At 44.9% G+C, this 22,529-nt stretch overlaps 1 protein-coding gene and 1 non-coding gene across 2 annotated transcripts in view; both read left to right on the forward strand.

Moving 5' to 3' along the window:
- Positions 1 to 22,529, forward strand: part of CCDC60 (coiled-coil domain containing 60) — a 169,287-nt gene that overhangs the window by 142,824 nt on the left and 3,934 nt on the right. The window contains exons 6-12 of the mRNA XM_012650156.1: positions 2,546 to 2,636; positions 6,935 to 7,169; positions 13,626 to 13,710; positions 16,334 to 16,405; positions 18,937 to 18,999; positions 19,652 to 19,774; positions 21,738 to 21,869. Coding sequence (XP_012505610.1) covers positions 2,546 to 2,636; positions 6,935 to 7,169; positions 13,626 to 13,710; positions 16,334 to 16,405; positions 18,937 to 18,999; positions 19,652 to 19,774; positions 21,738 to 21,869 — 801 coding nt within the window. The remainder of the gene's footprint in view (positions 1 to 2,545; positions 2,637 to 6,934; positions 7,170 to 13,625; positions 13,711 to 16,333; positions 16,406 to 18,936; positions 19,000 to 19,651; positions 19,775 to 21,737; positions 21,870 to 22,529) is intronic.
- On the forward strand, positions 22,334 to 22,406 carry TRNAK-UUU. Its single transcript has one exon. It is a non-coding gene; the product is annotated as a tRNA-Lys (tRNA).

Consider the following 22,529-nt stretch of genomic DNA (forward strand, 5'->3'; position numbering starts at 1 on the left):
GCCTGCCTTCAGGGAGCGGGACAGAACTGGGACTATTTGGTGAACACACTCACGATTATCCCACCAGACCATGGGGAAGGAACGCCAACTTGCTTGGCTTTACTCCACAAGGTGTGTAGTGGACGACTTACCTCCGGTGGTTTTATTTTATTTTTTTTTTCTTCTCCCTATTGATCTTCCTCTTTGGTTTATTTGCTACTGAAAATGAAACATCAGAAAGACCAGTTCTGTCTAACTAGGTCTTTTCTGTATCAATGGCTTTGCAAGAGCAAGGGCTCAGAGCTTTCTTAAGGTCTGTGGGAGTCTTGCTGCATTTTTAACTCATTTAGCCTGGTGCTTGAAGTCGCAATAGATTTCAGGTCATCTTGGAAGTCAGCATTAAGGGGAAAACTTCCATCTTCCCAACTGGGTCTGAATATTTAAGATTTTGAAAGCTTGGCTGGGACCAGATTTAATTTTAAAAGGGGAAAGGGGGTTGCTTTTGAACTTCCAGAAGAAGGCTGGAGGCTCAGCAGGGGCTGCCTTAGCAAAGGGAAAAGCAAAAAGCCCTGTAGCCTTGAAAGAAACGCTCCGAAGCGAAAAAACGCTAAAGCTTCCAGTTGGTGAGCCTTAAATCAGACTTCAAAAGCACCGCTAGTTTAAATATTGTTTATAGGACCGAAGTATTGCTTCTTCTTCCTCTGGCTGGATTTTAAATATCCCCCTAATTTGATTACTCGGGGGAGAGGCAGGCAGAACCAACTTAAATGAGCTTCACTGTTAATTATTCAGAGGGCTTTTTATTGTGTAATCAAACATAAAAGTCTTACAAAAGCTCAGAGGCACATTCTCATCCCGCCCTCCCCGGCCTGATTTCCACCTTGGGGTCTGTGTGTATTTCTCCCGTGATACCTGTTAGCTGGCAGATATTCAGCAAGATCCCACTGGCCAGAAGACATTTCCCATCTGGATTAGGAAAAGCCCTTGTTTCTGCTACTCAAATGCCCCATGCCATGAGATGTCAGCATTAAGTTAGGTTTATCTTGCTCACCTTTCACCTTCTACACCTGAGCACCTTCCCCACCACCAGCACTGCTCTCGACACCCACTAACAATTCTAGACCCCCATCACCCCCGATCAAAACAGGTCTGTCCATCTTCTCATGTCCTCAGTCCCTGCTCTATGCTAAGGGAGAGCCAGCCAAGTGCTTTAAAGGATCCTACCCATTTAAAATCCTTTCTGCAGCGAAAAAGGGGATTAAAGAAAGAGATGGATGGATGGGTGGGTTGATAGATCAATCAATCAATAGATATGTAAAGGTAGTTGAGAGATCACACATCGATACCCCCTGCTTACTTACCAAGAGAGACCCACAGCCCTATAGCCACGAGTCCAAAATCCAAAAGGCTCTAAAAACTCAGTTTTTTCATAATTCCTTTGGCAGCAAAATCTGACAAGAACCAACCTGGCAGCAAAACTTGACTTGAAGCTATTTATAGTCTTTATTTATCCCACCTAGTGTAAATATCCATGAGCTTCATTGCAGAAATATTAATGTGCTCGATTACAGGTTGCTGCTCCCGACCCCATCCCAGGGATTTTGTTAACATACAGTATATGCAGCATCCATAACGCTGCATATTTTCCAAATGCCAAAAATGAATTTGGCAACACATCTGGTCCCACGGGTTCCCGATAAGGGATGATGGGCACGTGACCTCCAGAGCCTGCTGGGGCTCTAGTCTCCTGTCCAGAAAGTTCTCAATCTGTGAGGGGAGGATGCAGGTTTTTTGGGACCTGAAGCTTATTTAATTGGGGCAGGTGGCACTTTAAGAAAAAGAATACAAAATTACAAAATGAAATTAGGCACAGGGCCCTGGGGAAGGGACCCATGTCAGTGATGGGCCCTGGAGCTTTAGTTTCATCAGTTTCATTGTAAATCTGCATCTGGGTAAGCGACTTCAGCCCCCTGAGTTTGTTTCCTTAGCTGTGAAATGGGATGGCAATGACTATATCACCAGGTTATAGTGATGGAGATGGTTCAGTGAGAAGGCACGGAAGTGTCTTGCACATAGCATCATAGAGAACTTTTGCTGACTAAACCTCAAATCAGTGATTTTCATTATGCAACCTCATGAGCTCCCCTCAACCCAACCTAGTAATATTCTCTGTATGTCACTCAGAAGTGTCCCTGATGTTGGGACCCTTAGGCAACAGTCCCAGCAGAGATTCAGAAATGAACACGGATGTCATGTTCACCCCCAGGAGTAACTGCAGGCCTGCCCAGGAGTCCAAACTGCAAATAGAAGCAAAAAGCATACAGATATATGCCACCTCCCTCAGCCCCCGCCCAGTAAGTGATGGTCTCTTCTAACCTCAGTTCCACTCAAAAGACCCAGCTACTGAGAACTGTGCCTCCTGCTTCTTCACATGTGCAGGAGGAGGGAAAAAAATCTCAACAGAGACCAGCCACCATTCCCCTTCTATTCATTACCTTTCTTAAAAGTGCTTGTAATAAAATAAAGCTCTGGAAACGGAAAACTCATTAAACTGTTTCTTACTCAGGGACCCTGGTGGAAGCAAGAGCACAATAAAAGAAATCAATAAGGACAAGTCCATAGGACAGAGGTGGGAGCATTTCGTCACGGCGCCAAAGGTAACCAACCACAGGCGGGTCGACCGCCCAGCTCCCCGGCCCTAACGTGGGTTGAGGGGCATTTTCGTCCATCTTTCTTCTGATGGGAATTTTTTTTTTTTTCCTAGCTGGTTCTCAGAGTGAAGTCAGAACCACATGCTGTTGGATGGTTTTTGTAAATTTTAATTAAAATGGTTATCTGGGGATTAAAGGAGAAATGACATTTGGCTGGATGCTACCTGATGGGGAAGGGAGGAGGTGCTAAGCAGCTGATTAATAAGATGTCAGCAGAAGGAAATGGACTCACCTCACTCTGTATTTTAAATCAATAAGTAACAGTCATTTCTCTCTCTCTCCCTCTCTGTCTCTTTCTCTCTCTCTTTTTTTTGACTCAGTCAGAAAACAAGAAGTGAGTGATTCAGTAGACAGGATTTTCTACAAACTAGGACATATGTTTATTATTAAGAAGACGGCAAGACATAGATTCTTTTTACCCAAAGCTGTTCCTAACTTAGAACCTCCCCAGTTCATCCACTCAACAATCCCCGTAGTAATCATAAAGGCAAGAGATAACATTAAGATAGGGGAAGGTGGTTGAGCGAGCACATAACTAGTGTTTGCTGAACCTGTCCCCTTGCCCACAAAATGGATGTAATTCTCACATCTGCCTACCTCTCAACTTTAGTGAAGACCCTTAGGAAAAATTAGGCAAACTCATTTTGAAAATGTGAAAATGCTTAGCGCTATCGTGGTTGTATGATTTTTAGGGGCCACTTTTCAATGTAATTGCAACGGGCCACGTTCTGTGCTAAGAAAGCTCTTTTTAGGTACATTATACCCTCTTGATAACCCCGTGGGGCACTATTCTTATCCTCAGGTGGGAGAGGAGGAATTTGAAGCTCAGAGAGGTTAAGTGACTTGCATGAGGTTGTCTAGCTGGGTAATGGCAGAGACAGGAGTTAATTATGGGTCTATCTATTAAATACTGGGCTCTTCAAATGCCTGTTGTCCTTGATGTCATGGTTATAATTGCCCCACATGAAGAGTTTCACCATTTTCTTGCTCTTTCATCAGGGCACTCCTAGGCTTGAGAATTAAGAGCCTTTGTTTTTATTACAGAAAGTTGCTATGGAGATAGCATGTGTATCTGTCTCCAGAAATGCACCAACAAAGCAGCAGGAGCCACAAACCTTAAAAAAACAACAACAAAAAAGTCCTTCAGCAATATTCACCACTAAAATTGGAGGAGGGGAGAGTGAATTGCTATCCTTAGACTCTCACAAATTGAATTCCCTAGCAAGTTTGTGGGTCAAACCTGGACTGCAGCATGGTCCACTGCAGGGGTGAGGGATGCTAAATTAGGACTCAGGAGACCTGACCTCAGCCACAGTGACTCAGTTCACTTGGACAAGTCCTTTCTCCTCTCCTGATCTCAGTTTCTCTGCCCATAAAATAAGGACTTTGAAAGAGAGAATGTCACCAACTCTCACAATGCCTGATAGTCTTCCGTATGCATAGAGCTTGTCAGTCCCAAGGCAGTGTTCATAAGGGCCAGGTTAATTGTATTAATAAAAAAAAATCAGGATGGATGTACACACATTAGGGAGTGGTGAGGTCTGTGGCAAACTGGAACACTTCTGCACACCTAAGGGAAAGAAATCAGCTCTAGCTCATTTTGCATGTGAGAATGGGAACCCAGCACCTACCACTTTCAAGAGAAACCAAAAACCTTAGTTTTTTATTTAAAAATCTCCCAATTTGTAAAATCCTGGATAGCTAAACATGTCTCCCCATAGGCCACCAGTTTGCAACCCCTGCTTCATAAAAAGGGTAAGGAACCATTCAAGCAAATCTTTTCCTCTGTTGCCCAAAGTCAGCCTTTACTGAGACGGAAACCAGCAGCTGGTTAACACCACTCCTGAGTGAAATATAAAAAATAGGGATGCAGCATTTAGGGATTTAAGTCAATTCAGAGAGAGTCGGTTCAATAAAGGGCGAGCAAGATGCTGAAACTGCCTGTCACCTCTTCCCCCCACATTTTATTTTTCTGCCACTCTCAATTAATCAGAAGTGTCGGCCCTTCACTTTGGATTTCCTGGCTAGGGTGGTTAATTAAATTTTAATGAACGGCAACGTTAGGAGCATAAGCTGAAATGCTAGCTCAAGGAAGATGCACACAGAACTCTGGATATGAAAAGCTCTGCTGAGATCATCCCAGTCCATTCCTTTTGTTTTATAAATGAGGAAACTGAGGCAGGGCAGTATGAGCTGCCCCTGAGGTCCCTCTGGCTCTGACTCCTGTGCTCATTGAAAGACTCCAGGCTGCCCTCATGACACGATCTGTCCAGCCTTCAAAAATTACATCGATCTAAAGAGTCTCATTCCTGGAATCAGGAATTCATATTGTGCCAGATAAAACAGAAAGAAGCAACTTCTACACATATCATCCCTGACCCTAACGTCCTCTCTCCCCAGGGTGGCAGGGAGTAGAGGGGCTTTCTGTAAGGCTGGCAAGCTGTTGACCAGTGGCAACATCAGGACAAAGGAAGCATTGTTCTAAGCTCCTAATTTATCAAAGGTTGCCATCTTTTGGTATTTGCTTTTTCTTTATCACAGTAATTTTGTAAACTGCATGCCCCCATGCAGATCTGATTGAACTCAGTTCAAACTCCAATACCCCAGTCTATCACATTCTCAAGCATTCTGACATTTGTACAGAATTTCACTGAAGATTTAGGGGAGACAGGGGCAGGCACAAGGAGAGAGCTCGTCTTCAGCCCCACAACCTTCTTCCTGCCCTCTCCCCACCTTCTTCTTCCCCTGTGCAACCGAGAAATCCCTCCCCTCTTCCAATGCAGGAAAGTTCTACCCATATTCAGGGCCCCACAAGAAAGACAATCAAAATGCTACTTCTGATCACATACAGTGGACTTCCTAAAAAGAATCCTGCCAAATACAATTCTCTCCACCCTGTTCAATATGTATTAAATATTGGTGTGTCCTTCAGTGCTGCCTCTTCTCCCTATCTCCTTTCTTAGGATATCAAACACCATGAGTTTCATCTAAGGAAGACGTCAGTCTGCCCCTCAAGAGCTTTCATTTAAATATTCTCAAATAAAATTGTTTCTATTAATTGAGTATAAAATGTAGCCCAGCCTGTAATGAGCTCTTTCTCTGGAGCAGCTGAGGACCTGTTCTTCCCCACTGTAAACCTAGCATGTTAAATGCTGTAAAGAATCATGAGCATGAGATCCAGGGGTATTTTCAATGCCACCAAAAATGGCTTCTAAAGTATTTTTAAGTAAGGCATAGTAATTAGCTTTGGTGTTAGCCTGACCTGGGTTTGAATCCTGGCTCTGCTACTTGCTAGCTGTGTGATCTTGGGCAAGTTAGGAGGCCTCTCTGAAGTTTGGGTCATGAGTTTAAATGAGGACATAACTCCAAACAGTGCATTATGAAGTGACGCTGGTTTTGCAGGAAGGTAGACACACACACACACACACACACACACACACAAATACGCTCCTGTTCCCAACTCTTTCTAACTACTTTCCTTCCAAAAATCCACACTCCCTTCACAGGACTTTCTCTCCCTACCTTTTAATCTCATCTAAGACATGTCACCTCCTGGCCCACCACAACCATGACTCCTCCCTCTGTAAGAATGCCACCCCACCAGACAAATCTGCTTCCCCCCACTCCACCTCCTAAATTCAGGCCTAGAATTTTCTCGACCTTGAGTTCTTTAGAAAACCCTGGTGGATACAAATCTTCATTCTTTGAGGCCCAGGCATCAACTGGGTAAATAAGAAGTTGATGCATGCAGTTTGGGGCCCAAACCAAGATATAGCTAAAGAAATTAGACCCATCCTCTTCTACAGTTTTGAAATCAACTCTAATAGTGATTACAAAAGAAAAGTCGAAAACTATTCTTGGTCTTGGCAACATCATTGCAATACACATTTGGCCTCGTATGGTGACTACTTTGTCAACCAAGCACTCATGCAATAGAATAAGGTCTGTCACAATTGCTTCAAATAATACACATTGTGTGACAAAAGGTCACTCCAGATCCAGGGTATGTCTTGTGGTGTCTGGAAAGAATGAAAAGGAATTCACAGTCAGAGCCAGGTTTTTGCTTTTTTCTGCCCATCTGTCCTTCCTTCCTTCCCTCCTTCTTTCCTTCACTCCTTCTCTCCTTCCTTTCTTCCTTCCTTCCTTTCCCTTTCTCCCTCCCTCCCTCCTCCTTTCTTCCCTTCCTTTCTTCCATTCTTCTTTCCTCCCTTCTGAAACCCCTCTTTCTTCTCTCTTTCCTTTAGACCAAGAAATCAAAAATTCCTGTAAAGCAAGTCACCAGCCACAAGCCAAGCCAGCGTGGCTCCACGCTCAGTCTGACCCGGACCAGTGGGGGATCATCCCCCCAGGGTAGCATGATCTCTGTGAACCCTGGCTCAGATGAGCCCCAGAGTGTGATCACCCCGATGACTGGCAGCAAGGACATGGAGGACAATGAATCGTCTTCAACTAAGCCTGATGAAGAACCTCTCCATGTCTGTAAGTCCTGCCTGCAATCTGACCAATTGGCCCTGACTCTTTGCCTTCAGGCCAAACATCAAGAACCCCTCTGGCTCCATCTCCAGCTCTACTCCATTAAAGGAGACATAGGGGCCCCCTGGCTCTGTTCAATTTCCTTGCAATCCTTTGTTTTCCCCAGTGGAGATCAGAAATATGCTCTACGACTTGTGTTACTCTGAGCCATTTCTCCCAGGGAGACAGCCCATGGCCACCAATTGCCCTCTTTTAGTATTAAAAAATGTTCTTATTTAGCCCAATTTATACAGAACATTATCATTTCAGTACATAAGCAATATAAAAAATTATTAATGAGATATTTTTTTCACACTGTCTTTGAAATTCAGTGTCTATTTTTTTAACAGCTATATTGAGGTATAAGTCACATACCATAAAATTCACTCATTTTAAAGGTACAATTCAATGATTTTTAGTAAATTTACAGAGTTGTGTAACCATCACCACCATCTGATTTTAGAACATTTCTATCAAGCCAAAAGAAAATGTAGTGCCCTTCCCACCCAGAGCCCCCAGGCAACCACAAACCTACTTTCTGTCTCTATGGATTTGTCTTTTCTGAACATTCTATAGAAGGAAGTTGTATCACTCTGTGATCAACACTCTGGAATAAGCCTTTTCAGTGGTTCATAATTTGGGGGACACAAATCTTTTAGAAAATCTGTTGAAAACTATTTTGAAAACTCGCCCAAGGAAAAAAATCCAAATACACATATATACAAGTTTGCATACTATCTGGGAGTGGGGAGGCTGTGGACCTGAACCACGCAGAATGGTGACTGGATTCCATAAGTCATGTGAAAAATTTATTCTCAGAACTTTCTGGCTGGAGCTTGTATAGTAGAATGAGATAGGAAAAGAAAGAGAAGGATTCCTAAGGATTCATATGGAAGATGAAGAAGGCAGAAAGAAGAGGGAGAAAGGCAGGGACAGGAAGGATGTGAAATGCCCTTTTACCCCGACCCTACATTTTGGTAGACTCTAATTCAACCTTAAAGACTCAGCTCAAATGTTCCTTCCTCTGTGAAGCCTTCCCTGACTCCCCCAGGTTCCCTCCTCTCAAGTATCTTAGTACATTGTATTTGCTTTTATAGAGTTCTTAATTTTAATTTGCAACAGCATTTCACTGTATTCAACAGGAACTTCTTTTGGCTGAGTACAGAGACCTAAAAAATAGTGACTTTAAAAAGATAAAAGTTTATTTTTTGTGCAGACGAAAGAAGACAAGTTGAGAGCTGATGAGGTGGCTCCAAAAGATCATCAGGGATTCTGCTTCCTTCTCTTTCTTCTCTGCCACCTTCAGCATCACTTCATGATCCAAAATGGCTGCTGGAATTCCAGCCATCACACCCACATTGTAGGCTGGGAGAAAAAGGAAGTAGACAGAGTACAGAAGTGCCAGTGCCAATTTCCAGCTAAGGTTTAAGCAGCCTTCTCAGAAGTGCCGTACTATTCTACTAAAATCTCATTGCCTGGAACTTAGTCACAGGATCACATGAGCTAGTAAATGTTTCCCCTCACACACACAGAAAGAATTGTAGTTCTATTACTAAGGAAGAAGGGAAAAAGGAACATGAGCTCCCTGCAAGGGTGGAACAATAAAGTCTTATGTACCGTCAGCCTGGCACACAGTAGGTACACAAAATGGCATTTCCACTGGAGACGTACCCCTGGGAGGGAAAGTTCTCCCTTCAGCCTCGCCACCCTTTTCCTCCGTTTATACCTTAACCTCCATCCCAGTTGTCACAGCCTTGACAAAAGTAGATTAATTCCCCAGGCCTCTCATCGCCTTCTAAAACCGCCTCAAATTGATTCTGAATTCATGAATCCTATTCTGAGAGACTTGCCATTTGACCAAGGTCTAATTTCCAGGGCTGGCTGCATAATGGAGTCTTTGTGGATGCAAACACTGGTGGCCTTTCCATGGAATGATCCCCTCCCCAAATCAATGGCGGGAATATTCCCAAGAAACCAAAGCCCAGGCTATTCCTTCTGCTGGCCTTGAAGTTCTAAGTCTTAAAACTATTAAGAGAGACTCACTGAAATAGCAACTCAAAATATGGGTCATCTAATGTTCCCCCTCAAACCAACCCCATACAACAAAAAGACCTCCTCTATTTTTCCCCCAAAAGAAGAAGAAATGAGCTTAGTCATTCAAGGATGAGATTCTTAGACAGCCTGGGGATGAAAGATGAAGAAAGGAAGACAGAATTTTTTCTCTGGGGATGTGATTTGGCATTTGAGAACACAGGATGCCACTGTCTCTGAGCCAGGGATAATGATATCCCCACAGCCTGGGAACTGAGAAATGGGCAGGTTGCTCTGCATGTGGACATACGTCACAGGACTGTGTTGCTCAGACAGTAGCATCTGTACCCTTTCCAAACAAGTCTTTTTGTTCAGGTAATCTTGAGAAGTCCCAAGGCTTTGTTCTATTTCACACATACCCAACCTCAGTTACATGATGGATGGACCTTCATATTGGTGGGCACATTCCTTCCCAGAGGCATTTGGCAAGCAGAAAAAAAATGTGGTGCATTAAGTGAGGATGGAGAGTTATATATGATTCTTTAAGAGGGCTGCCTAATGCACCAGGTCACTGGGGTCATTTGCTGGTATCTACCCACCCCAGGCTGATTTGCTTTTGGGTGGGAGCAGGGGTAGGGGAGCAGTCAGAGGTTGCTGCTTGGTTCCAGAAGGGAAGAAAGTAGAAGAACCAATCACAGCTCCCTCAGTAATAGGCTTTTGGACACACCCCAAGGATTCTGGGATGTGTGGCTTGTATGGGCAGGTGGACATGACAAGACAAAAATGAAGGTCAGGTTCAGGTCAAATGGAATCATGTACGCAAATTGCTAGCAAGATAAACTACTTGAGAATAAGGAAGTGGAGTGGAAACTGGCTTAATGTTGACATTTATCACAGCCTAGATTGCTCCAAAGTCATTAAGGAAAGGCACTCTTTCCCCAGCACCTAGTGATTGCATTCATAAACAAGGCTGGACACAATTGGTCTTGGGCAGCACAGGGATTCTGGCCTGCCTTCCAGATGTAGCTTTTGAGATGAGCTCAAGCCGACTACAGGCACCTGTAGGGGTGAAGTGTCTGCACTGGCATTGTCACCCTTCATTGGTACCCAAACCTAGTTCATAGTCTCCCAAATCCTTCCTTCATTTCTCTCCTTGGTTGTTCACTTATTCATTCAGCAACTATTGACTGAGACTCCATGTGCTAAGCATGGTGCCAGGTGCTATTAATAGAAAGATAAGATGTGGCTCCTGACCTCAAGGAACTCAAGGTCAAGAGAGGAAGACCCACAAGGGAACAGGCAGTTGCCATCCCATGAAATCAGTGCTGTGATGGAAGTCAGGAGGAGAGTGTGCTGCAGGAGTCCCCAGGTAGGCACCTTTCCAGGTGTGGTGGATGAGGAAGGGAAGAGAACATGCTTCCAGAATCTCAGAGGAAGGAAGAATATGTGATAATCTGTCAAAAGTACATGAAACCAACATCAGCCACTCTACCATCTGTTCTGAGACAGTGCAAACACCACCAATATTTTCCATCGACATAGAAAATAAAAATCAAAAATTAGTTTTACTCAATGGAGGCAGCCATATAGCATGTTTGTTCATTTGGGGATGCAAACAGATTGTGCTGCTAAGGATGCATTTTTAAAGCTCTCCCTTCAGTTGCTCAAGTTCCAGTAATCACCCACTATAGTTCTCTTCTTGGGTCCTGAAATTATGTGAAAGCCATCGGAAAGTCTCCCCTTTATTATTTCTTGGAATGTCTCTGACCCTCCAATGGCTCTCTGTGTATTTCCTCCTCTTCTTACTCCAAGCCCCTTCTTCTCTCTTCTTGTTCATAAATCTGAGAAGAAATTCCAGAGGAGTCACAGTCACCAACTAACAACTTCACGCTGTGATGTTTCAGCACCATGGACAGCTACATGCTCCAGGGAAAGGACGTTCCAAAACCCATGGTGTTGTATCAAACAGATTCTACAGGAGTGAGGTGGGCAGGGCTTTGCAAATCTTTATCCACATAAAACAGGAACATTCACGACCGCTCTTCCACTTTTCTTGACACACATAGCTTACACCATCTGTGTTTCATTTTCCAACTTTTGAGAGTGTCAGTGTATTGGTTTCCTAGGGCTGCCATAACGGAGTGGCTAAAACAACAGAAATGTATTGTCTCACAGTTCTGGATGCTAGACATCCAAAATCAACGCGTCGGTAGGGCTGTGCTTCTTCTGAAATCCACAGGGGAGAATCTTTCCTTGCCTTTTCTGGTGGTTGCTAGCAATCCTCGGCATTTCTTGGCTTGTGGATGCATCACTCCAATCTCTGCCTCTATCACCACATGGCCATCTTCTCCTTGTGTGTCTCTCTCCTCTTATAAGGTCACCAGTCATATTGCATCGAGGGCCCACCCTACTCCAGTGTGAACTCAGTCATGTGCCGTAACAATGAACCACAGATACCACAATGGTCCTTTAAGATTACAATGAAGCTGAAAAATTCCTATCACTTAATGATGTTGTAGCCATTGTAACACTGTGCAATTCATTACTCACATGTTTGTGGTGAAGCTGGTGTAAACAACCTACTGAATTGTCAGTCATATAAAAGTGTAGCGCATACCATTACATACAGTACATAATACTGTACTTGATAATGATAATAAACGACTATATTACTGGTTTATGTATTTGCTACACTATATCTTTTATCATTATTTTAAAGTGTACTCCTTCCACTTATATAAAAAATACAATTAACTGTAAAACAGCATCAGGAAGGTCCTTCAAGACATATTGCAGAGGAAGGCATTGTTACCATAGAAGGTGACAGCTTTATGCTTGTTGTTGCCCCTGAAGATCCTCCAGGGGGGCAAGTTGTGGAGGTAAAAGACAGAGATATTGATGATCCTGTCTCTGTGTAGGCCTAAGCTAATGTGTGTGTTTGTGACTTAGTTTTTAAAAAAAGCTTAAAAAGTAAAAAAAAAAAAAAAATTAAATAGAAAAATCATACAGGATAAAGATATAAAGAAAATATGTTTGTACAGTTGTACAATGTACTTGTGTTCTAAGCTAAGCATTATCACAAAAGAATTAAAAAGTTAAAAATTCAAAAGTTTATAGAGAAAAAAGTTACAGTAAGATAAAGCTAATTTTATTAAAGGAATAAATGTTCTATAAATGTAGTGTAGCCTAACTGTACAGTGTAATAAAGTCTACAGCAATGTACAGTAATGCCCTAGGCCTTCACACTCACTCACCACTCACTCACTGACTCACCCAGAGCAACTTCCGGTCCTGCAAGCTCCATTCATGGTAAGTGCCCTATACAGGTGTGCCATTTTTATCTCTTGCATTATGTTTTCACTGTACCTTTTCTATGTTTCAATATGTTTGGGTACACAAATACTCACCATTATGTTTCTAGTACTACAGTATTAAGTACAGTAACACGCTGGCTGGTAGCCTAGGAATAATAAGCTGTACCATACAGCTTAGATGTGTAGGAGGCCGTACCCTCTAGGTTTGTGTAACTACCTCTAGGATGTTCTCACAACAACAGAATCACCTAGTCATACATTTCACGTAACTTATCCCCATCGTTAAGGAATGCATGACTGTAATTACATCTGTAGCAACCCTATTTCCAAATAAGGTCACATATTGAGGTACTGAGGATTGCAACTTCAACGTATCTTTTGGAGGGGGCACAATTCAATCCATAACTCAGGTATGAAGAAATATGTCTACACTATATAAAAATCAACAATATTAAATATGAAAATAAAAGTTAGCTGGTGCAATGAGGGGTGGTGGGAGGTAGGGGGAGCTAGAGAGCACATGTCTGTCTAAAGGTGCATCCAAATGCCCCATGAATAAGGGCAACACAGTCTCATCTCAAACTCCTTTCTAGGCAAGCTGGAGGTCTGGATTCTTATGTGAAACTTTCCAGTTTTAAAAAGTTGGCATCCACATCAAATCAAATCAAATTGCCTGTTTGGAAATTCCAGCCTATGGAGATCAGAGAGGATTTCCTGAACAAAATCATTTCTTCTAGGAAGTGGTAACAGTTCTCTCCGGCTGCGGTACAGTTTAAGGTGGGGGAAGGGAAGGGAGATGAAACAATAGATAAAAAGGGCAGCCAGATCCTGGAAGGCCTCCTAGGCCATGTGGAGGAATTTAGATGTCATCGAAAGAAAAATGAGAGTCATGGATGGGGTTTTAAGCAGAGAAGTAGCATCGTCAGATTTACAGCCTGCTACACACTATGAGCTGCCTCTCCAGATCCCCCACACTCAGAGGCAGAGGTGATCCCAGCTTGGAGGCTGGGCCTTGCCCTGCACAACCCTGTCTCAAGTGTGCCCTCTGGTCAAGGGTGACCTCTCATATTCCCATCAGATCTGCAGAAGTTCCGGGAGCTCGTTTGGGAAGATGCCCGGAGGACAATCATGCTAGAAACTGGAATGCAAAAAAAAGCACCCAGGTACGTTTTCTTTACTCCTGTGGCAAATAATGGATATCAGAATAATTGTGATAATATTAACAATAGCAGTAGCCAATTATTGAGCATTTCCTTTGTGACAAGCACTGAGCCATGTACTTTGTTCATGTATGTCACCTGCCTGAGTTCTTACAATAACCCCAAGAGGTAGATCCTGACATCTTTATTTTACAAATAACAAAATGAGGCTCAAGAGGCCATGTGACTTGTTCAAGGTCACTCAGCTAGTGGACGGTAAGGCCACTACTCGAATCCAGATCTTTCCAATTCCAAAAACCATTCTCTCCACCACTGTGCCACATTGCCTCTCAGGAGCCCTACAGTTATTCATTCATTCTTTTAGTGAATAATTATGAATTTGTATGGGGAGAAGTGAGAAATGTCATGAAAAGAAACTGAGAACTATGAGAACAAATAATAAAGGGTATTCGTCTTAGTCTGGGATGGGACTGAGGATCAGAGAAGTTTCCTCCAAGGAAGAAACTTTAAGCTGAGATTTGGATAAGGCATGCAAATGAGGCAGCCTAACAAAGTTTAGGGGAAGGAGGGCGGGAAGGCGGGAGGCGATGGGGAGAGTGTTACAGGCAGCACATGCGCAAAGGTGGTCAAAGGGACCCTGACACCTCCCAGGAACTGAAATGTAGCCAAAGTGGGATGAAGCTCAAGGATTCTCGCTGTTATCCTAAGGGCAACAGGAATCCTTTGAAGTTTCAAGCCGAAAATCAATGGGATTGGCTCCTAAGGAGGTGGTGTCATACTTGAACCTGAGCTGCCCTCCTCCTGGCGGAAAGCCTCATCCACCAGACCTCTGACCTCTGAAAGCCCCAGAGAGCAGGCGGCCTAGAGCCAGAGTTCCCTTCCCAAGCGTAGGTCCCTCTGAGTAAGCAAATTACTGGCTGGAAATAAATGAGGCACTAGAAGAAGTTCATCATTGCCTTTAGCCTACTGGGCTGCCGACTATAACTTATTAGTTACTGTTATTGCCGTAATTACAGTTCCACAGGCGTCACACGTCGCCTCTGCTTGTGGATGATGAATTTGTCTGCTGCCACCTCAACTCTCATAGGGGCGGCTCCAGAAGGTGGCACATGGAGGCACTCGGGGACAATGTTGGGCCCTAAGGCCCCTGCTACTGTGCCAGATTTGTAAGCATGAGAGACAGACAATGATGACACATCAGCTCGATGAGGCTCCTTCCTCTGTAAGAACTCACAGCATAAGCACTGGCTTTGGAGTTCAGACTGGCCTGAGTCCAAAACCTAGTGCTGTTGCACAAGTCACTTAGCCTTTCTCTAAACCTATTTTCTTGTCTGTAAAATGAGATCATGTAGCATCAAAGCACTGGCTTTGGAACCAAACAGGCTAGGATCAATCTCCATTCCCCTGGTTAATTGCTGTGTGATGTTGGGCAAGTTGCTTCACCTCTCTGAGTCTGATTCCAATTCTGGAAAATAAGGTTCATTATCAACCTGTCCCAAAGGGTTGCAGTGAAAATTAAATGACGCTATCCTCATAAAGTATTACTCATGTTATGGAAATAACATCTACTTCAATGAGTCACCTTAAGCGTTTAGCTAGATAATGCATTTATTTAACATATTAGCATGTGCCTGGCATACGGTAAGCAGACAGTAAATGGCATGAGGGTGGTGGGCAGGAGGGTCGTTCCTTTTATTTCACACATAGCACCCCATGGAATCTTCGCAGCACCTTGCTGAGACAGGTACGTTCACCGTGACCATCACCCCACCTCGTAGACAGCAAAGAGCAGCAAGGAGTGACTTCCACAAGGTCTTCAAAGACAGAACTGCACTAGAACCTGGTTCTCACGAGACCCATCATGGCCTTGGCATTCACTTTCATGTTAAAATAACCATGGTTACAGAGCAAGAACCTGTTGAAATTTCCCTTTCTCATTAAGTCCTCTGGGAGAAAAATCTCCCTAATCTCTCACTAAGGCAGCAGATATTGAAGCTTCGCTGCGGAGCTGCCGAGAGACAGTTAGGAAAAGCTGCAGATCCTCTTTTGCTCCCTCACTTTAAAATCTGGATTCCTTTCTCACTTTAGATCCCAAATCTGCTTCCATCAAGGCTGACATTGAAATCTGGGGTTTTAGGAACCCCTCCAAGCCAGCCCATCCAGCCCCTGGCCTCAAGGTCAGACTGCCACCCAGTCATCTGAAAAGATGGACTTTTCTTAAAATCCTCTAGCAGGATCCCTAAAGATCAGATGCAGCTTAGGGTACTTATAAAAAATACGAATTTCTAGATCTCATTCCAGACCCACTAAATCAGTATCTCCAGAGGCAGACGTATTTTTTAACAAGAACTTCAAGTGGGCATTTATTTCACAGTATGCTAGGAAATTCCAGGGGTGTGTGTGTGTGTGTGGTTTTAAATGCAGACCTAGTGAATTAAAAGTCTCTGGGAACATGGCCCAGGAAGCTGTATTCTTAGCAAACTCTCCAGGTGATTCATATGCCCTGCCCGGTAGAGTCTGAAATCCCTGCTCTAGAAAGAGAATCCTCCATCCCCCCACAGAAATTTACTGCTATGAGAGCATCATGTATTCAGTGCCTTGTTTAAAAGCTCATCTTGTTTTGCAGCATCTTGCCAGTGCTCAAACAAAACAAGAGCAATTCTGCCTACAAGGACATGCAGACCATCCACGAATCAAGGTAGGAAGCCTGAAGCCTGCAGCAGGTGGCTCGGGAGACAGCCCACAGTTACAGGGGCCACTGCAGAGATGCTGCTTGCCAGACCACGGAATGTGGGGCAGGGAGGGGGGCCGTTTTCCTTCTTATGACCTCACTGGAAACAGGCCCCTTCACCCCAGGGCCGGGAGTGAGCATCCACACATTTCTGCCCAACAGTTACATGCCATAAAGATAAAGTCTTCTAGTGGTGAAGAGGTGAGGTAGGGAGGATGTGGTATAGGACTATTCCTCCCCCTTTCCTTGGGTAATGTATAATGGGAGCGGTGGAGGTCTTCCTCCAATTCATTTATTCATTTAGAGAATATTCTTAGATTCCCCCTCTGTGTGCTATGTTTGGGGGATTCAGCAGCAAACAAAACAAACATAATCTGTCCTCATGGATTTCAGTGTCTGGGCCAGGGGTATAACCTTTTCTGTGCCACGAACCCTTCTGGCAATCTGAGAAAGCCTATGGACTCCTTTTAGAAAAATGTTTTTAAATGCATACCGTAAATTACAAAAGATTACTAAGAAATTTGTAGTAACACAGATTGCTATATTACAATCAAATTTGGAACACAGTAATCTATGAGCTTCTTTGGCAATGCATTATAACAGCAAAATTTAACAGCAGGTCTAATAACTACTATAATTTTGGATCAGGGTTGAATATAAATGATTTTTCAAAATATCTTCCAAAGTAGTAATGTGATATGCAAATATCGGTGATTTTCATTTTGGTTAAAGGCTGGTTAAAACAAAGATGCAAACGTTTTTCCCATTTGCATTCATGGACCCTTTGAATTCTACCCATGCTTAAGAATCGCTAGTCTAATGGGGCAGTCAAGCATTTTTCAAATAATCCCACAGTTAGCCATAAAATCAGGATTGTGGAGTGTTCTGAAGGAGAAGTGGGGAGGGTTGGGTGAGCTTTTAGCACCAGGGTTCTCACCAACAGTGAGTTTGACATTTAAGCTGAGACCTGAAGAACAAAAAAGAATTGACTAGCTTATGAGGTGGAAAAGGTGGGAATTCCCAGCAGAGGGGATAGCATGTGTGAAGGGCCCAAGACAGGAGGAAGCTTAGACCAGTTTGGCTGAAACTCAAGGAGAGCCAAGGTAGGGAAGCGTGAGATGGGCAGAAGGGTCATTGTTGTTATTTATTTCTGTTTACAACCAACTAATAACACCACTTCCCCTTACCTCCCACCTCCTCCCTGAGTTACTCCCAAGCTCAAAGCTCTTGAAAAGGAGAGAGCCATCCACAGGGAAAATGTCAGGACCACCATGGTCCCCCAAAGGGGGCTGGGGCAGCTGGCTGGAATCCAGAAACAGGCCATATTATTAATGGGGCCCTGCATCCCAGCCAGGAGGGATAAGGGTTTCCCCCACCACCTACCAGGCTTGAGACCTCAGGGTCTAGTCCTGTGAGCTTCAGGTTCAGGGGAAAGCAGCAAAGGCAAGGACCTTTCTATAGGGAGGGCCTGGGAAATGGCCGGCCCTGCCAACATAAGGAAGCCCCAAATGCCACAGGGCCAGAAGGGAAGGGTTAGCCACACACCATAGGAATAAGGAAAACAGTCTTACCCCCTGAGCCACACAGATGAATGGTCAAGTCAGTTTTCCAAGCATTTGGAAGACACAAGGGGAGGCAGGGCAGAGAGAAGGTGCTGTCCAGTGGTGCTGAAGGCCCAGGTCACGGAACGAGGGCCTGGGAGAAAGGCACAGGGAGGGGAGCGGGGGCCCTCATCCCTCTGGGAACCCTGCACAGGCAGAGTCACAGGAGGGAGCAGCCACACAAGGGATTGAATCATCCACACCTAGAAAGGCTCAAATCGTGTGATGAGTTGACGGGTCACAGATGAGGAAACTGACAACCCAGAGGGGGAGTTGCAGGCCCACAGACTGGGAGGTGGTACCGCCGGGTTGGGCTCTGAACCCAGCTCTGTCTGCGTCCAAAATAGAGTGGGATGTTCGGCTCAAGGGCCCAGCTTAGAGAAGGAAATCCTTGGATGAAGAGGCAGTCTGAGGTGGAGGACACCAAAGACAACGCGGCTAGGAGGACTCAGCCACCCCTTCACTAAATCTGCACTGTTGTTGAGTGTGGATAAGAGGGTGGAAGGGTCCAAAATGAACTCACCCTCCATACAGGGGGACCAGTTTTATACAAATGAACCTGAGACCCAGAAAAATCCATAATCCTAGCAATACACGGAGGCAGGTCAAAGTGGAATTGGAGAATCCGGGCATGCAGGACTTGCTGTAAACCATAAAAAAGGGTTGGAGGTGAGTAGGCAGTAAAGAAACTAGGGGGACCCTCCAGGCAAGGGGTATGACAGGAACAAAAACCAAGAGGTGGGAAAACAGACACTAAATTCGATGACCGGTGCCTTGATTAGAACCACCTCCCTTCCCCGAATCCTGGAGGCTGGCAGGTGTCATGGGGGCCCTGGAGGCACCTTTTTCTTGCAAGGCAGACTCTGAGCAACTTGAAACCATCCCTGTGTGCTTCAGTGACAGATCCAGCAGTACAAGTGGAGAAAGCCACACCCAGACAGTCCAGAAGAAGTCAAAAAAGTGAGCCAGGAGGGTGGGCAGTGGAAGGAGCCGGGCAAGAGGGACTATGGTGACCACAACCTCTATCCCCCCAGGGGTGTGGAAATGACCCAGTGAGTACCAGATTGCCCGAGACCATAGACAGTGCGAAGGACAAGGGGTCCCCCAGGCAGTGGGCTTATAGCCAAGATGCTGGGCAACAATGCAGACAATGGCAGAAATTCCTCCTCTGTGCCAGGCACCATGAGGAGAATCCTGTATTCATTACCTTGCTCATTCCTCAAAACCAATCCCATTTTACAAAGGAGCAAGTGGAAACTTGCCCTAATGAAATGCCTTGCCTGAGGCCACACAGCTAAAAACGTGGTAGAGCAGGATTTTGAGCCTGAATCTCCCAGCTCCAAGTTCCATCTCCATGTCCTTAACATTTTCTGGGCTCAGGTGACCAGCTGTCTCACTGTGGGCTCATTTAATAAGGCCCAAGCCTCCATCCTGATGCTGTTGGAGAGATCTGTCCTTCCTACTTCCAGGAGGATGCTGAGGGAGGACCCAGGTGAGGACAGGGATCCCCACTGCAGAGCACTCGGAGGCCCCAGAAGCCAGAGTGGGACCCATGAGGTTACTGGGGCTCTACCCCTGTGCCCCCACAAGCCCTTCTTCTCTGTGTCTACAGCCGCAATAATCGAGACATCATCCTCTCCAAGAGTGGACTGTGTAACACCATGAGGGCTGAGTTTTACAGCGTGGCCCAGGAGGCTGGCTTCTGCCTGCAGGACAAGCTGGAAATCCTCATGAAGTAAGGGCACATGTAAATCCATTCACTCAAAGGGCATCTACCTGGCGCCTACTATGTGCCCACCAGGTGCCAGGTGCTGGGGCTATAGCAAGGACAAGAAGGACTTGTTCGCTGTCCTCTTGGGGATTACAGTCTTCAGTAAACAAAATAAGTACACCTGTAAATATATAGGTACAAATTATAGGCATTGCCATACAGGAAGAGAACAGGGTGGTATGAGGGAGGGGGGTGGTAGGGACAGAGAGAGAGAGAGAGAGAGAGAGAGAGAGAGAAACCATTGGGACCTAATGTAGGTTGTGTAATCTGGAAAGACCTCTCTGAGGACGTGACTTTTGGATGAGTCCTGAAGGATGAGGAGCTGGCCCTGTGATGAGCAGGCGGAATGACATTCCAGGCAGCAGGAAACGTACATGGCAAGTCCCAAGGCAAGAAGGGACATGGAGAATTTGAAGAGAAGGGACAAGTGATAGGCAAGACCTGCATCATGCACAGCCATGAATGCCACAATTAGAACGTGGAACTTGGTTTCAAGAGTGCCAGAAGGCCACCAGAAGCTGTCTTTTTCTTGTAAAGCAACCCAATAACTGCTCCCTTTCTAGCCTATGCCTTGACTACGGTGACCTTCTGCCCCAGTGAACTCATCCATGCAACAAAGTTTGCATCATGAGCCTTTGCATCTTCATCCTTACAGCGTTGATGGACAGGCTGCTCTGGGCCAGGGGTTTGGAGAAGACTAGCCCCTGCCCCTTCGGGAGCTCCCAGTCTAGTGGGGGACACAGACAAGTAAACAGGCAGTTACCACACAGGGTGATGAGCATCAGCATGTGAGAAAGCAGAGGCTAAGGGAACACGAAAGGGATGCCCCACCTGGCCTGGGACAGCCCTCAGAAAGGTCTTCCTGGAGAGGAGAAATTTTCAGTTTAGCAAACACAGATGGATATTTCCAGGGTGCTTACTATGCACCAGTCATGGGTGTAAGAGCTTTGCATTAATGTATCATTTACTCTTCATAACAATCCTATGGGGTAGGTGTTATTGTTAGACCCATTTTACAGATTATAAAAGTGAATGGCTCTTGTCGAAGGGCTAAGTAGTAAAGGTAGAATTCAAACCCAAATGATTATGCCAGAAAAGTAGGAGGGAAGAGCAACAGCAAAGCCCCAGAGGCCAGAAGGGGCACAGTGAACTAGGGAACTGCCAGTAGTCAGGTGTGGTTGGGACTTAGGGTGCCTGCAAGGTGATCAACGAGCTAGGCAGAGGCCAGATCATGAAAGGCCTTACTGGCTGAGCTGTGGATGTTGACCTTTATCTTGGAGACTTTGATCATGAGCCAGAGCACAAAATTCCAAGAGAGAAGGGATGGGAAGGACGGAAACGAAGCTGGGAAATGTTGTACGAATTGAATAATCCAGGCGCTTGGAGAGCAAGTTACTCAGAGGAGTTTATTCTGCGTAAGGTGGAAAGCCACTGAAAGTTGTATACGGGGGAGTGATACGGTGACATTCATAACACAAAGTCTCCTTGGAGAGAGAGGAGAGAGGAGATATGTACAAACTGATAAGGAGAAGAGAGGAACCAATATGAGTTAAACACCCACTGTAGGTCTGGTACGAAGCTTGGCACTTCACACACATTATATAATTTAATCCTCACCTCTGAGATGTAGGAGCCATTATTATCCCCCAGTTTACAGATGGGGAAGCTGTGTAAATACAATCAGAAGTAGGAAGAGAACGAAGGCTAATAAAAAGTGACTAGTTAGCAAGGAAGTAGTGCTTCAGGACCTTGGAGAGAGCTGTATCTGCTTGTGGTAGAAGCCAGGTCCTAAGCGAAAGAGTAGCTAGGAGGATAAACAAGAGCCTCCCGGAGGAAGAGGTGTTTAAGTCAGACCTCAAAGGGCAGCTGTGATGATGAAAGGAGCAGGGATCTGATTCTTCTCCCCCTTTCTCGTACAACCTCGTAGGCGCCAAGAAGAAAGGGGTCTCCAGAAGTTCCGCTCTTTTGTCCCTGTTTCAAATTTTCGAAAGGATGTAGCAAAAATGAGACGTCAAGTATCTGTAGTAAAAAGAGATGCAGAAGAAATTGCAGACCACTGGTAAGGAGCCTGAGAACCCGACAAGATGGTCCCTGAAAGGGGGGAGAGGAGGTGTTGTTACAAGATCACAATCGAATACCTTGTCCTTCAAGGGAGAGAGAGGCATCACCCAAAACTGACATTGGCCACCAACAGAGTCCCCCCAAACATGCTACATCCAGAGCACAGTTAGGCCAAAACCCCCCAGTTTCTGAACCACAGATAATCCAACCCGTTGTGTCCTCCGTATTTACCTTCTGTTTGGTTCAGACTTGGAAGTAAGGACTGCCTTGCCAGCCCCTATGGGAGAGGCAGGTGAGGCAAATATGGACATTTCTACAGATTCTGAAGTCTTTGGGGGTGATCACTACATTCTTCCCAAATAATTAATCCCTTAAGGATACAAAACCAGGCAGGCATATCCTAGGAACACTGTGTCCCAGCACAGGGGTGATAATAAGTAACAATAAAGTCTAACATAGAGAGCCCAAATAGCTCAGTTGGTAGAGCATCAGACTTTTAATCTGAGGGTCCAGGGTTCAAGTCCCTGTTTGGGCATCTGGTTCAAATGGTGCAAAGGCAATTTATGTGATTGAAGTGTTTGTACTCCTATAATATTATTGAAAAAATAAATGTAAGTTAAATTTTAAAAAAGAATAAAAGCTGCCTTCCAAATTAAAA

This window comes from Propithecus coquereli, unplaced genomic scaffold (assembly GCF_000956105.1).
Source record: "Propithecus coquereli isolate 6110/MARCELLA unplaced genomic scaffold, Pcoq_1.0 Scaffold314, whole genome shotgun sequence".
NCBI classification, from domain to species: domain Eukaryota; kingdom Metazoa; phylum Chordata; class Mammalia; order Primates; family Indriidae; genus Propithecus; species Propithecus coquereli.